Here is a 15,681-nt window from a genome sequence, read left to right on the forward strand (position 1 = left end):
CCACAACAACTGTCAATTATACTAAAATTTAGGACAAGTTTGAATTTGACTTGGGGGGGTGGGACTAACTCCAGTTTTTTTTTTTGGGAAAAATATGTTGACACATCAAGCATACCTGATGGGTTAGTGTGAAAGAAATGAGGCGCTAGCAATTTGCCATGTGTTCATATGCATGTCACTAGGTGTGGACCTACAACCAAAGCAATTAAAGACCTATCTGGACATTCAAAGGCATAGTTACAAAAGTAAGAAAATTATCTTCAATAAACTTTAATACATGTTGTAAAAAAAGAAAGTTATTTAAGAGAAGACATTTGATAGCAATGATAGCAACAGATCAGCAAATAAGAGAAATTACAAAGAAGAGGTAGCGTTCAGTAGAATGTAAATGTTAAGATTGTCCATACAAGCAAACAGTGTTGATCATTGAACAGAATTGATACAGAAGTGCATGCTTATGCAATGGCAAAGAGCAGGGCAGTGCATTTGGTATAGTGAGGTTGTGGGCGATGGTGCGGTGGTGCCATGTGCAGAGTTGCTCAGCGTTAGTAGTGAACAATCAAGTAGGGAACATTGGTGTAGTAGTGGCAAGAGCAGAAGTGCACATTGGTAAAGTGATGGCAAGTGGGATACAGAGCATTGGTGCATGGACAAGTGTGCAGTGGTGCAGAGTGGTGTAGTGGTGTAGTGTATTTTGGCAGCAAGTGGAGTAATACACATAGGTGCAGTGGCAGCAAGTGGAGTAGTAAACATAGGTGTAGTAGTAGTAGTAGATGGAGTAGTACACATATGCACAGTGGCAGCAAGTGGAGTAGTGCACATAGGTGCAGTGGCAGCAAGTGGAGTAGTACACATAGGTGCAGTGGCAGCAAGTGGAGTAGTAAACATAGGTGTAGTAGTAGTAGATGGAGTAGTACACATATGTACAGTGGCAGCAAGTGGAGTATGCACATAGGTGCAGTGGCAGCAAGTGGAGTAGTACACATAGGTGCACTGGCAGCAATTGGTGTAGTAAACATAGGTACAGTGGCAGCAAGTGGAATAGTGCACATAGGTGCAGTAGCAGCAAGTGGAGTAGTACACATATGTACAGTGGCAGCAAGTGGAGTAGTAAACATAGGTGCAGTAGCTGCAAGTGGAGTAGTACACATAGGTGCAGTAGCAGCAAGTAGAGTAGTACACATATGTACAGTGGCAGCAAGTGGAGTAGTACACATAGGTGTAATGGCAGCAAGTGAAGTAGTACACATAGGTGTAATGGCAGCAAGTAGAGTAGTGCACATAGGTGCAGTAGCAGCAAGTAGAGAAGTGCACATAGGTGCAGTAGCAGCAAGTGGAGTAGTACACATAGGTGCATTAACAGCAAGTGGAGTAGTACACATAGGTGCAGTAGCAGCAAGTAGAGTAGTGCACATAGGTGCAGTAGCAGCAAGTGGAGTAGTACACATAGGTGCAGTGGCAGCAAGTTGATTAGTGCACATAGGTGCAGTAGCAGCAAGTAGAGTAGTGCACATAGGTGTAATGGCAGCAAGTGGAGTAGTGCACATAGGTGCAGTAGCAGCAAGTGAAGTAGTACACATAGGTGTAATGGCAGCAAGTGGAGTAGTGCACATAGGTGCAGTAGCAGCAAGTAGAGTAGTGCACATAGGTGCAGTAGCAGCAAGTGGAGTAGTGCACATAGGTGCAGAAGCAGCAAGTGAAGTAGTACACATAGGTGTAATGGCAGCAAGTGGAGTAGTGCACATAGGTGCAGTAGCTGCAAGTGGAGTAGTACACATAGGTGCAGTAGCAGCAAGTAAAGTAGTACACATAGGTGTAATGGCAGCGAGTGGAGTAGTGCACATAGGTGCAGTAGCAGCAACTAGAGTAGTGCACATAGGTGCAGTAGCAGCAAGTAGAGTAGTACACATAGGTGCAGTAGCAGCAAGTGAAGTAGTACACATGGGTGTAATGGCAGCAAGTGGAGTAGTGCACATAGGTGCAGTAGCAGCAAGTAGAGTAGTGCACATAAGTGCAGTAGCAGCAAGTGGAGTAGTACACATAGGTGCAGTAGCAGCAAGTGAAGTAGTACACATAGGTGTAATGGCAGCAAGTGGAGTAGTGCACATAGGTGCAGTAGCAGCAAGTGGAGTAGTGCACATAGGTGTAATAGCAGCAAGTGGAGTAGTGCACATAGGTGCAGTAGCAGCAAGTGAAGTAGTACACATAGGTGTAATGGCAGCAAGTTGATTAGTGCACATAGGTGCAGTAGCAGCAAGTGGAGTAGTACACATAGGTGTAATGGCAGCAAGTGGAGTAGTGCACATAGGTGCAGTAGCAGCAAGTGGAGTAGTGCACATAGGTGTAATAGCAGCAAGTGGAGTAGTACACATAGGTGCAGTAGCTGCAAGTGGAGTAGTACACATAGGTGCAGTAGCTGCAAGTGAAGTAGTACACATAGGTGCAGTAGCAGCAAGTGGAGTAGTACACATAGGTGCAGTAGCAGCAAGTGGAGTAGTGCACATAGGTGCAGTAGCAGCAAGTGGAGTAGTACACATAGGTGCAGTAGCAGCAAGTGGAGTAGTACACATAGGTGCAGTAGCAGCAAGTGGAGTAGTGCACATAGGTGTAATAGCAGCAAGTGGAGTAGTGCACATAGGTGCAGTAGCAGCAAGTAGAGTAGTGCACATAGGTGCAGTAGCAGCAAGTGGAGTAGTGCACATCAATGCAGTGGCAGAGAGAATAAAACTGCAGATCATTGCAGTGGCAACTAGTAGGGTACTGCACGTTGGTGCAGTGGCAGTAAATTCAAAGGCGCATCAGTGCATTGGCCTGAATGGGGTCAAGTATGTTTGTGAAGTAGCAGCAAGTGCAGAAGTATGCATCGATCCAGTGGCAACAGGTAGGGTAGCTCACTTTGGTGCAATGGCAATGAATGTGAAAGTGTGCCTTGGTGCCCCAGCTGCTTCCTGGTTCCCACATTGATGCCCACACACATTGTGCTCCCCTAGCACCTACCCTCCTCTTACTTCCAGCCTGTAGCCACAAAGTTGTGGCCACACAGCACAAAACAGCAATATCTCCTACTGTGTTCGTAGGTGACAATATGGCGAGCAGGATTCTGCTAGGCGGCAGTGGAACCCACACAGTAGAAGTTAGGAGAGCCACAGTAAGAGGAGCGTAAGTACTTGGAGAGGACAGCATGCATGGGCATTGCTATGTCAACCTGGAGGCAGCTGGTGACATCACTCTTCAGCTGACTTTTCGCAATGTTTTCACACTTGTGGCTCTTGACTGCTTTGGAGCCATGTACATCAACTGTAAAATTAACAGCATGGAGTTCAGCTTTAGATAGTAGATAACTAGCCGAAAAATGTATGTATTAGACCACCCACGCTATGCCAGTAGTTACTTTATGCTCATAAATTGCATATATTCCTTACCGAAGACATGTGGAGCTATTATTATTAAAGTGGAACTAAACCCTCCTATTGTTTTCACCCAGGGAAGCTGCCATCATGGCCTCCAGTTGATCTTCAGCGCCATGATGCTGTACATGTGATCAGTTATGATGCCAGCCATTGGATGGTTTGACAGTTTGGTTGAAAGCACAACCAACTTGACAGTTACATTCCCGGCACGTGCAAGAAATGTAGCTGTTTTTTGAAACTGTTAAGTTGATGGGTTTAGTTCTTCTTTAATCCTAAAGAGAGGAAAGCAAGATAATGCCATAATCATTAAACAAATGTTTACATACGTTAGGTGCTGACCAGGGGCGGACTGACAACTCATGGGGCCCCCCGGCATTAGGGGATCATGGGGCTCTTTGTGTCCTTGCCCAAACTCAAAAAAGCTTATGAAAAAGGTACCAGGGGCATCTCATGAGGCCCCCTACTGACCCCAGGCCCTCAGGCAGTGCCTGAGTTTCCAAATGGTCAGTCCGCCCCTGGTGCTGACTGATTGCCATGAGCATTACACAGCCACCCTAGTCGTACCAAAACAGTGTTTGACGTAGTAGATTGCAATGGCTAAAAGGTAACTGGTTTCACTGCATGTATGTAAGAAAATGGTATATAAAAATATGGAATTCTACTGATATCAAATGATGACTTTTTTTGCCAGGCCCCTCTCCATCAATACAGAAAAATACAAAGGCAGAAATACCAGTGACCAGCTCTAGCAGTGGGACATCCTGGAGTGCGGTACGGGAATCAAGCAGTACCAACATTATGAACATCACAATCAAAAGTCCAGTCAATGCAGTTATTGGCCGATATAAAATGAGTCTACAGATTACCAGTGGAGGAAGGCAAAACGTCCCCATTGGGGGCTTCATTTTGCTGTTTAACCCATGGGAATCAGGTAGGTTATATAAGTTGCTGTGAAAGCAGGTTTTACTTGTTTGCTTGATATTATTCACACACAAATTTTGAGTTAGATGGTGAATCTCTGCAACATCCTCACAGTTGGCAGTTAAAACCTACAGTATTTACAAGTCTAACCAATACCTAACCCTGAATGCCGCTGATAGGGAGTACATGGCTATTGGTGATATGGTGTGTCATCTTGAGAAAGAGGTCCTGTGTGGCCCTAAAATGTCAATGGAGGAACATGTTTTTGGCACTTTTTGTTTGTCACCCGTTTTGATGAGCCCTCAGTATATAAGTGATGTTCATTATAGATCCTAATATTTCCACACTATTTATAGCTTAATGAGAAGTTTATGCTTTACATATATTTTAACACCTTCCCGACATATAGCAGATTGATGGGTGAGCAGGACATTCCTCTTTCTGAGTGGGCATCATATGATGTCCTATCAGAAGGTGGCGCTCACACTTTAGCGGTGCCATGCAGCAGTGTGATCTTCACTGGCTGTGTCCACTGGACACAGCCAGTGACTGATTACTACACCGGCCCGCTGCCAGTGTCATGTGACTTTTGTGACCAATAACAGATCACATGACAATTGTAAACAATGGATGGCTTCCTTTCATGCCATCCATTGTATACAATTGTGTTGTCAGCTGTGATTGGTCACAGTGATCACATGGTAGAGGCAGGGCCAATCACAGCCCATCTGTACCATCTGTGGCCAATCACAGCTAATCACAACAAAAGACACTGAATGAATCAGTTTACTTCAGTAAAAATGTTTTCTTATATCAATGAAATACATTGGTATAAGCAATCATAATTAGAGATGAGCGAATTATTCAAAAATTCGGTTCGGCTGATTCGCCGAATTCGCCGAATAAATTCGCTTCGAGCCGAATATATTCGCTGCGAATTTAACTTATAAAAAGGGTGTTTCTAGGCTTCAGAGAGCCTTTATATTAGTGCAGAACACTGTACCTTTAATTTAAATGCCCTTGGAGTCTGCTGGGGAAGAGAAATAATACTGTCAGTCAGTATGACATGCAGATGAGTGCCGTCGATCTTAGAATCACCGCACACTTCACTCATTTGGGCAGTCACGGGGCCAAAACCAGAGTGTGGAGCCACAGTGTGGCGGTGGAGGCAGCAGCAATGGGAGGCCATACAGCACCCTATGACAAAATGGAACCCACCAGCAGTGTGAGGAGACCTGAAAGTGGCACATGGCAGAGTGTGGCGATGGAGACAGCAGCAATGGGAGGCCGTACAGGGACCCATGACACACTCTGGACCTGGCAGCAGCATGAGGAGGCGGTACAGGGGCCCATGACAGATTACGGGCCTGGCAGCAGCATGAGGAGTCGGTACGGGGGCCCATGGCAGATTACGGGCCTGGCAGCAGCATGAGGAGGCGGTACAGGGGCCCATGGCAGAGTGGCGGAGCGTAAGCAGCTAAAATTGAAGGCCATACAGAGGCCTATGTTAAAAAGTCCCCCCAGCAGCAGCGTGGGGAGACGACTATCAAGAGTCCAATGGCAGAGTGGCGGAGCAGAAGCAGCTTCAATTGAAGGCCATACACAGGCCTAGGTTTAAAAGTCCCTCACAGTTAATTCCAATAACGAACTCTACTCCTCCGTGCAATCTACTTACGAGACCCTGGGCAGGTCTGGGTCCAATTTGTGGTAGAGACTGGTTTTGTTCAGCCATGCTTGAGCGAGTAATAACAGGTCTGTGCTGCCCTTTGGTGTCTGGCTTAATGCGCACAACACTGAACGTCCCAGCGTTTGTCAACGATTTGCCGTTAAGTGATGCAAACCCGCTGAACCACGTTCATGAGGAGCCGGTACAGGGGGCCATGAATCAGTATGGACCTGGCAGCAGCGTGAGCAGACGACAGAGGCACATGGCGCAGGGTGGCGGTGTAGGCAGCATTATTCTGAAGCCATACACAGGCCTAGGTTAAAAAGCGGAAGCCGTCAGCAGCGTGAGCAGACGACAGAGACACATGGCGCAGGGTGGCGGTGGATGCAGCAGTATTCGGAAGCCAAACACAGGCCTCGGTTAAAAAGCGGAAGCCGTCAGCAGCGTGAGCAGACGACAGAGGCGCATGGCGCAGGGTGGCGGTGGAGGCAGCAGCAATGGAAGGCCATACAGCACCCTATCACAAAATGGAACCCACCAACAGTGTAAGGAGGCCTGAAAGTGGCACATGGCAGAGTCTGGCGATGAAGTCAGCAGCAATGGGAGGCCGTACAGGGACCCATGACACACTCTGGACCTGGCAGCAGCAAGAGGAGGCGGTACAGGGGCCCATGGCAGAGTGGCGAAGCGTAAGCAGCTTAAATTGAAGGCCATACAGAGGCCTATGTTAAAAAGTCCCCCCAGCAGCAGTGTGGGGAGACGACTATCAAGAGTCCAATGGCAGAGTGGCGGAGCAGAAGCAGCTTCAATTGAACGTACAATAGTGGTTGTGAAGCAGAAAGTCAGTTTATTGTACACAATCGGTCAATTGCAGCTTGCCGTTGGCTGGAAACTGTACGTTTGTGTCACTGGAATGCACTAATCACCCAAAAAATATTACCGCCAGCCGGCGTGTAAATGGATTTAACTCTTTGAACGTACAATAGTGGTTGTGAAGCAGAAAGTCAGTTTATTTTGCACAATCGGCAAACTGCAGCACCAACTGTGCACGACAGCCACCAAAAAAAAAAAGGGTGTATGTCACTTTAACCATTAGCCGCCCGGCCAATAGCCGTTTGGCGGCTTGAAAAGTGCTGCAGCTTTCCGGGTCCACGCCATTTGGCGTGCTCCCGCACATGCGCCGTTTGCGCTATTGCAGAGCGGCGCAGCAGCGGGATCTGTCACCGCCCGTGCACCTCGGACACGGCCGATGACAGATCCGAGTACCGGCTCCCGTTGCCGGTACCATGTGACCTGCCGCGACCAATCACAGCAGGTCACATGACAGTTGTATACAATGGATGGCTTCATTCATGATGCCATCCATTGTATACTAGTGCCTAGCTGTGAATGGTCATAGCTAATCACATGCACATGTCATGTGATTAGCTGTGACCAAATCACAGCTAAGCACAAAAAAAAAAAAAAAAAAAAAAAAGCTGAATGAATCGATTTCATTCAGCTAAATGCTTGCTTATAGCAAAGTAATTCTTTGCTATAAGCAAATTGTGTAAAAAAAAAAAAAAAAAAATACTGATCACTTCCCCAAAGTAGTACAATGTTACTATGGTAACATTGTACTATTTTGGTCATAGTAAAATATGAAAAAAAATCTTAAAAAAAATAAAAAAAAATGTAATAAAAAATTAAATATAATAAAAAAATAAAAAAAAATTAAAAAAAAATATAATTTTTTTTTTTTTCATACTGTCACCAGTCAGTGTCCCTGTTCACCGCCATGCCAGTTATATGATGACGCTGTACTGCACTGGTGACAGTATGTAAAAAAAAAAATAGTGAAAATAATATTTTTCATTTTTTCATTTTCGGAAAAATTATGACAAAAAAATACAACTTCAAAAAACTCGCCATGCCTCTTATGAAGTACGTCCGACTGTCTACTCAGCAAAAAGGGGTCATTTGGGGATATCTGTACTATTCTGACATTCTTGGACCTCAAGAAATTAGATTGGCTGTCAGTACTTCAGGATTGATCAATATTCAGATCTATACCATAGTTTGTGAACTCTATAACTTTCCTACAAACTAAATAATACATCCTAATTTGGGTTATTTTCACCAAAGACATGTAGCAGAATACATCTCGTCCTAAATTTATGAAGAACAATTATTTATTTGTAAACTTTTATAACAGAAACAAAGAAAAATGTGTTTTTTTTTCAAAATTTTTGGTCTTTTTTTGTTAATTTAGCAAAAAATAAAAACCCCAGCGGTGATTAAATACCACCAAAAGAAAGCTCTAGTTGTGTGAAGAAAATGATAAAATTTTAGTTTGGGTACAATGTTGTATGACTGCGCAATTGTCATTCAAAGTGTGAGAGCGCTGAAACCTGAAAAATGGCCTGGGCAGGAAGGTGTAAAATTGCACGGTATTGAAACGGTTAAATTTTCGATTCTTTGATAGCTGTGGCCCTAAGTAACGATTCTGTGTCCCTGAGTAACGATTCTGTGTCCCTGAGTAACGATTCTGTGTCCCTGAGTAACGATTCTGTGGCCCTAAAGTCTCTGTGGCCCTAACTCTGTCCCTTAATACACACAGGTCTGTCTCTCTTGAATGACCGGAGGCTAATGGAGAATTCTAAGATGGCCACGATTTATAGCTCCACCATTACACAGTGCTGGCTGGCTGCTGATTGGCTAATGCGATCACATGTCATGAATGCATTATGGGTCAGCGCGCCTTGTCTGCGCGCCTTCCCAGAGATCCCCGCCCCATCTTCTCTGTCCATTTTCTCCTGTCGCCACACATGTCGCCGCCATTTTTGGGAAAATTCGATTCGTGCATCCGAAGTTTGCTAATCTTCGGATTCGTCGCGAATAGAATTTTTCCAAATCTTCGGAACGAATTCCACTTCGTCATGTTCGATTCGCTCATCTCTAATCATAATGTGTAAAAAAAAAATCCTGATCACTTAGTAGTAAAATGTTAGTATGATAACACTGTATTGCTCTGGTCACAGTGTGTAAACAAACCCCGTACAAAATAGAAAAAAATTTTAATAAAAATGTTTTAAAAAATAAATAAAAATTTAAAGTTATTTTTTTTTACATACTGTCACCAGTCAGTGTCCCTGATCACAGTCACACCAATTATATGAAAACACTATACTGGACTGGTGGCAATATGTAAAAAAAAAAATTCCAAAAAATAGTGATAAAAGAATTACAAGTTGAAAAAAGCTTGCCATGCCTCTTAGAAAATACCTGAGACTGTCTATTTTCCAAAAATGGATCATTTGGGGGATATTTGTACGGTCCTGGTATTTTCGGGCCTCAGGAAATGAGATAGGCCGTCAGTACATTAGGATTGATCGATTTCCAGATAAATATACCATAGTTTGTGGATTCTATCTATAACTATAACACTATAACTTTCCTACAGACTAAATAATATATACTGATTTGGGTTATTTTCACCAAAGAAATGTAGCAGAATTACGAAGAAAAACATGTTTGTTTGTTTTTTTTAATTTGTGGTATTTTTTTGTTTGTTTAACAAAAAATAAAAAATGATGATTAAATACCACCAAAATAAATCTCTATTTGTGAGAAAAAAATTATTAAAATTTCATATGGGTACAGTGCTGCATGACCGTGCATTAGTCATTCAAAGTAGGACAGCGCTGAAAGCTGAAAATCAGCCTGGGCAGGAAGGGGGTAAAAGTGCGTGGCATTGAAGTGGTTAAATAGGAACTATGGTCAGGAGAAAACAAAATACTATTAGTTACCGATCCATGCTTTATTTTCCATGTTAAAGGTTTTACTTTAAAATAAAGACCTGCATATACTTACTTTAGAGTGGTTCTAAACGTACAATTTATTTCAGTGATATTAAAGGCTTGTTTAAAAAAAAAAACATAACAAACATGTAATACCTACCTGCTCTGTGCAATGGTTTTGCACAGAGCAGCCCCGATTCTCCTCTTCTCAGGTCCCCTGCTGGCTCTCCAGGCCCCTCCCTCCTGCCTAGTGTCCCTATAGCAAGTAGTTTTCTATGGGGGCACCCGAGCAAGCTCGCTCCTGAGCCACTGCTTTGTGTGTCCATTCACACATGGAGTGTGGCTCAGTCCCACCCCCGCTCTCTCTTCATTGGCTCACTGCTGCTGTCTCAGCCAATGAAGAAGGAGAGACCTGGGAGAGCCGAAGCCCTTATGCATAATGCTGGATTGAGATGGGGCTCAGGTAAGTTTTAGGGGGGTTGAGGGCACTGCTGCACACAGAAGGTTTTTTTACTTTCAAGCATAGAACGTATAAAGGTAAAAAACCTTGAGCCTTCACAAACACTTGAATGTATTTAATGCATTCTATGCATTAAGGTATAAAACCTTCTGCATGCAGCTCCCCCCTAAATACTTACCTGAGCCCAATCTCATTCCAGCACTGAGCACGAGAGCAGACCAAAAAAGGTATTTTTTTTACTTTTTAGCTATAAAATCTATCCAATAAAAAAATAAAATTTCTGCGTTATTTTAACTGACAATTGTGCGGTCATGCAACACTGTACCCAAATGAAATTTGCGTCCCTTTTTTCCCACAAATATAGCTTTCTTTCAGTAGTATTTGATCACCTGTGTCTTTTTAATTGTTTGCGCTATAAACCAAAAAAACGACAATTTTGAGAAAAAAACAATATTTTGGACTTTTTGCTATTAAACATGTCCAGTAAAAAAAAAATTAAAACTCAAATTTCGTTATAATTGTAGGCCAAAATGTATTCTGCTACATGTCTTAGGTGGAAAAAAATCCCAATAAGTGTATATTAATTGGTTTGCTTAAAATTTATAGTATTTACAAATGACAGTATATATACTAGAATTTTTTTCATACTAGTAATGGCGGAAATCAGTGATTTATAGCGGGACTTTGATAGTACGGCGAGCCATTCTGATACTGGCAAACACTGACATCACCAGTGACACTAATACAGTGATCAGTGCTAAAAAAATGCACTGACACTGTACTAATGACACTAAGCAGGAAGGGGTTGACATCTAGGGCAATCAAAGGGTTAACTGTGTGCCTAACCTATGTGTAATGTGTGCAATATGTGCTGTTTCACTAAGAGATGTGACCATTTTTGTCTTAGTGCTTTTCAGGGAGATAAAAACTGGCATATCCCTGTTGTCAGTAGAGAGATCTATGTTGTTTACCAACACAGATCTGTCTCCTGTCACTTGCTCTGATGATCAGTCCCGAACGTGAATCATTGATCAGGACCCACTGATCGGCATGTTAAGAAACCAGTGACACTGCGGGTAGGCATGCACGTGCGCGCGCCCCCCTACTCGGGAAAGCAGGATTACATATACAGTATATCTGCATGATTCTGCACAGCCGACACGCACTATAGCAGCAAAGCTAGATTGCATGGTCGGCAAGTGGTTAATAAAAGTTATACAATGCCTAGGAGCGGGTGGAGGGTAACAAATTGAATTTTATCCCAGCCAGTGTTCAGCTTTAAGAACAACCTAACATTTTCAGAGGTTGAGGTTCCATGTTTTAAATGGGTGGATGTGAAATTTGTTTTTTCACATGCAATACTCATCACGCCCTACTCCACCTATTCCTGATTAATGAATATATAATTGAAGGTTCCTCTCTCTCTCCTCAGGTGATGAGGTGTACATGAGCAATGAAGCAGAGAAAACAGAGTACATTATGAATCAAACCGGACTCTACTGGTTTGGAAATTCGAACAGTTACGGATCTAGAAGATGGGATTATGCACAGGTGATTGCCATTCCTAAATATTGGACAGTTTTCATAGGAAATGGCTTATAATTAGTGTGATTAGGCTGTTTACATGCACTGCACTAATGATGGCCAACAAACCTGAAGATTTTGTATTTATGTTTGGGTTGTTGTTGGAGAGTTCCACTCACTTCCTACTGAGGAAAAGTTATCAGCAGGACAAAATGAGAAGGCAAATCTCTTCAACAAAGCCCCAGGTTGCAGTAAAACCTCAACATCTAATCCTTCTTTACTCTGTCTAAAAAATAATAAAGATGTTTTGGTTGCACCTACACTTTAATATTCAAATCGAGCATTTGACAGGTAATGTGACCAGGATCTCCTCCTATCCCATAGTATTCTCTACAGTGTTTCTGCTTCTTATGAACGACACATGAAATGTAGGTGCGGCATAAACACTGTGGCGTTTTGCAAATAATGTTATCCATTCACCATTATAAATAAAGCTTTAAAACATAACCTTTTAAAGAAATTACATTTCAGAAGAATGGCCATGTACATTTGCTTTTCCCAGAGTTTTTTTTAGAGAATAGGTGCAGCAACTCACACCACCACCCCCCATCCCATGGAGGAGAGTAGCAATGTGATGCTTTGTGCAAACTGTGACATATGGTGGGTGTTGACAACAGAATGCAGGTTTCAGAAGTACATTACACACAGAATGCAGGGTTTAAGAGTGCACTACTACAAAGTGCAGTTTTAAGGAGTGTATTATGCACAGAATGCAGAATTCAGGAGTATGCTATGTACAGAGTGCAGGGGTCAAGTAGTGCATTACACACAGTGTACATGGTTCAGGAGTGCTATACTACAGAGTGCAGGGTTCAGAAGTGTGCCGCATACAGAATGCAGGTTTTGGAAGTGTGCCGCACACAGAATGCAGGGTTTGGAAGTGTGCCGCACACAGAATGCAGGATTCGAAAGTGTACTGAACACAGAATGCAGGGTTTGGAAGTGTGCCGCACACAGAATGCAAGGTTCAGAAGTGTGCCGCACACAGAATGCAGGATTCTAAAGTGTACTGAACACAGAATGCAGGGTTCAGGATCACTCTACATAGAGAGTACAGGGTTCAAGAGTGTGCTATGCACAGGATGCAGGGTTCTGATAAATATAAAGTGAGTGCACTTCTGCACCACATCCAAAGCTCACTTCTGCACCCTTCTTCCACAACTTATCTTTGCCCCCCAACCCTTCCTTCTCAACAGCTAAGATGTGCAGCCATCCTCTTCAGCCTTGACCTCAACATCTCCACAGCCCTCGCCTTTGCACACACAAAACCATCATCATCTGCTCACCTCTCAGCAGCCACCTTGTCTTCTTTTCCCACACAATGCACTTGAGTGCACACTCATTTGCAGCTCCGTGGCTCCCCCAGTAGCCAGCAGCAACAGCGAGATCATCCAGCAGGGGGCGTTGGCATCAGGGCACCAGGCTGCAGTGCAGTAGGAGATGCCCTCCCTGCAGCCCACAATGCATTCTGGCAGCTGTCCCCTGAGTGCAGGGCAGGGAGGGTTCTATGGGATCTGCCATGAGAGGTGTGTTGTCACTTGTAACACAGAAGCCAGGCTAGTAACAGCAAATAGCGATGTGCATAGGGCCATTGCCGGAGGTGGCGGCATTCTGCCTCGTTCCGCCTGAAAAATCCCTGGGAATTCCCACAATTTATAAGAAAGTAAATTAGAATGACCTCTGTATAATCAGTGTCCATCATTTATTGGTCACTCATTACAATATGTCCATGGCTAGGCCTCTGTCAGTTGACCACTTTTATTATCGTGTCCTTTATGACAACAGATCTTAGTGGTCACACTCTTTAATTAACCAAATTAACTCAAATATTTGAATTTTAAAGTGGATCTAAGCCCAGTTACTAAAATCTCATATAACCTTTAACAAGGTAATGTAATTCCTAAAGTTCACCTTTCATACCATGTAACACCCATATTCAGAGTGTAACGTGTTACGAAAGGACAGCCTCCCCGCTCCCCCCGATCCCCAGTTGTGACAGCTAGCGTGGGATCTTCTCCCCTGCTAGTTCTTACAATTTTTTAAAAATGCGTCCGTGTGGGGCTCCTCCCGCCTGGCCACATCACTCATTCACAATTATTATTATACAGTATTTATATAGCGCTAAAAGGTTTGCTCAGCGCTGTACATTATAGTGGCGGACAGAACATGAGACAATACAGTAACAAAACAAAACACGAGGGGGTCAAGGGCCAATATTCTGTAAATGGGAAAACAATATTCTGTAAAAGGAAAGCCTTTGTGGCTTCTGGCTTGTAGTACTTAATCTACCATGATTAAGTGCGCTGTGGTATTTCACTGATTCTTCCTGTCAGTGTGTATCTGCCTGCCTGTTCGAGGTATGTGCAGACAGATACACTTACAGGTCTGCAGGAGTCCTGCATATCAGCAGCAATCTGCTGGGCCCTGGTACAATGCTTTCCAGGCTCCCAAAACCAAAAAATAGTAAAGGCACATATTTTTACCTGCAAAAATGTGCATTTATTAGTTTTTATTAAATGGTGAACTTATCCTTTAAGTAATACCTGGTGATCCTGTAATGTTTCTCTGGTGGTGACTACAAGCAGCTGTGCTGACACACATAGTGCAGTCTTGATCCACCGTTGTCACTATCGGGAAACTACTTCTGAGCAATATAAATAAATATGTAGATTTCCCTGATGTGGGTATCAAGGGGATTGATTATTATGTACTTCTGAGCAATGATGTTCAGCCAATCATGGAGCAAGTGTATATAGGCAGAAAGTGGCTAAAAGAGGCTGCACCGCATACTAGCACATTATGAATGACAGCATCCTCACCCAATCTTCCTTCTGGAATAACAGGCTTCGACTGTGACCGGTTGAGCCGCAATGTACATCACTCCCGCGCATGTGTGCGGGAGTCAACAATCAGGGCACTGCACTCTGGCCTGATGGCACAGTGTGCCTTCAATTCAGAGTGCAGTGCACATGTGGCAGTGATGTCACCGGCTGCTACAGATGTGGCTATCTCCTAAATGGTGCACATTTAGGAAATAGTCACTGTACCTATAGCTTTATTATTGGCTTTCCTGTAGATACAAGTTAAAATTTACTACTGCTTTAAGAGTTGAGAGCTAATTTAAAATTTATATGTGAAAGAAGTGTGAAAAGACAGTGAAGCATGGTGCAGTTCTCATCCTCACTAAGACTAGCTCTATATTGTTTTTTGTTCCCAAATATTCCACATTTTTGAGTATATACTATACAGTACTGTGTATGCTTTGATTTATGACATAACTATTTCAGTCATGACTTTTATTGAGATATATATATATAAATGTTATGTTTCAATCCCCATCACACAGTTTGAAAGAGAAATTTTGAACATCACCCTCACCATGCTCGACAAGAGTCTAGACTACAAGAGGGACCCAGCCACAGATGTGTCTCGCAGAAATGATCCCATTTACGTGGGAAGAGTACTAAGTGCTATGGTAGGTAAAATACATTTAACTTGCCATAATTCAAAAAGAGTTTACTTTGAAAAACTTGACCAAGTAATTTGAATATATTCTATAGGTGAACAGCAATAATGACAATGGAGTCATTATTGGGGACTGGAGCGGAGACTATAGTGGTGGAGTGAGCCCAACAACATGGAACGGAAGTGCTGCTATTCTCCGCCAGTGGATGGAGAAAGGACCGGTCAGATATGGGCAGTGTTGGGTGTATGCAGGAGTACTTTGTACAGGTGCAGCTTTTCAAAATTATTATAGCTAACAGTATAATCCTTTTGAATAGAACTTTGGTGGGAAGGGTTGAGATATGAGGCATCAACTTCCTGAGATGAGAACGTGGGACCCCTCTTAACCCTTTGAGG

At 43.2% G+C, this 15,681-nt stretch overlaps 1 protein-coding gene across 1 annotated transcript in view; it reads left to right on the forward strand.

Annotated features, from left to right (window-relative positions):
* The window catches only part of LOC149465855 (protein-glutamine gamma-glutamyltransferase E-like), a 61,904-nt gene that overhangs the window by 12,111 nt on the left and 34,112 nt on the right, over positions 1-15,681 (forward strand). The window contains exons 3-6 of the mRNA XM_089673386.1: positions 4,102-4,341; positions 11,669-11,787; positions 15,167-15,295; positions 15,381-15,552. Coding sequence (XP_089529512.1) covers positions 4,102-4,341; positions 11,669-11,787; positions 15,167-15,295; positions 15,381-15,552 — 660 coding nt within the window. The remainder of the gene's footprint in view (positions 1-4,101; positions 4,342-11,668; positions 11,788-15,166; positions 15,296-15,380; positions 15,553-15,681) is intronic.

Source organism: Staurois parvus, unplaced genomic scaffold (genome assembly GCF_062004578.1).
Source record: "Staurois parvus isolate SC_StPar_1 unplaced genomic scaffold, SC_StPar_1.0 ptg000137l, whole genome shotgun sequence".
Classification (NCBI taxonomy): domain Eukaryota; kingdom Metazoa; phylum Chordata; class Amphibia; order Anura; family Ranidae; genus Staurois; species Staurois parvus.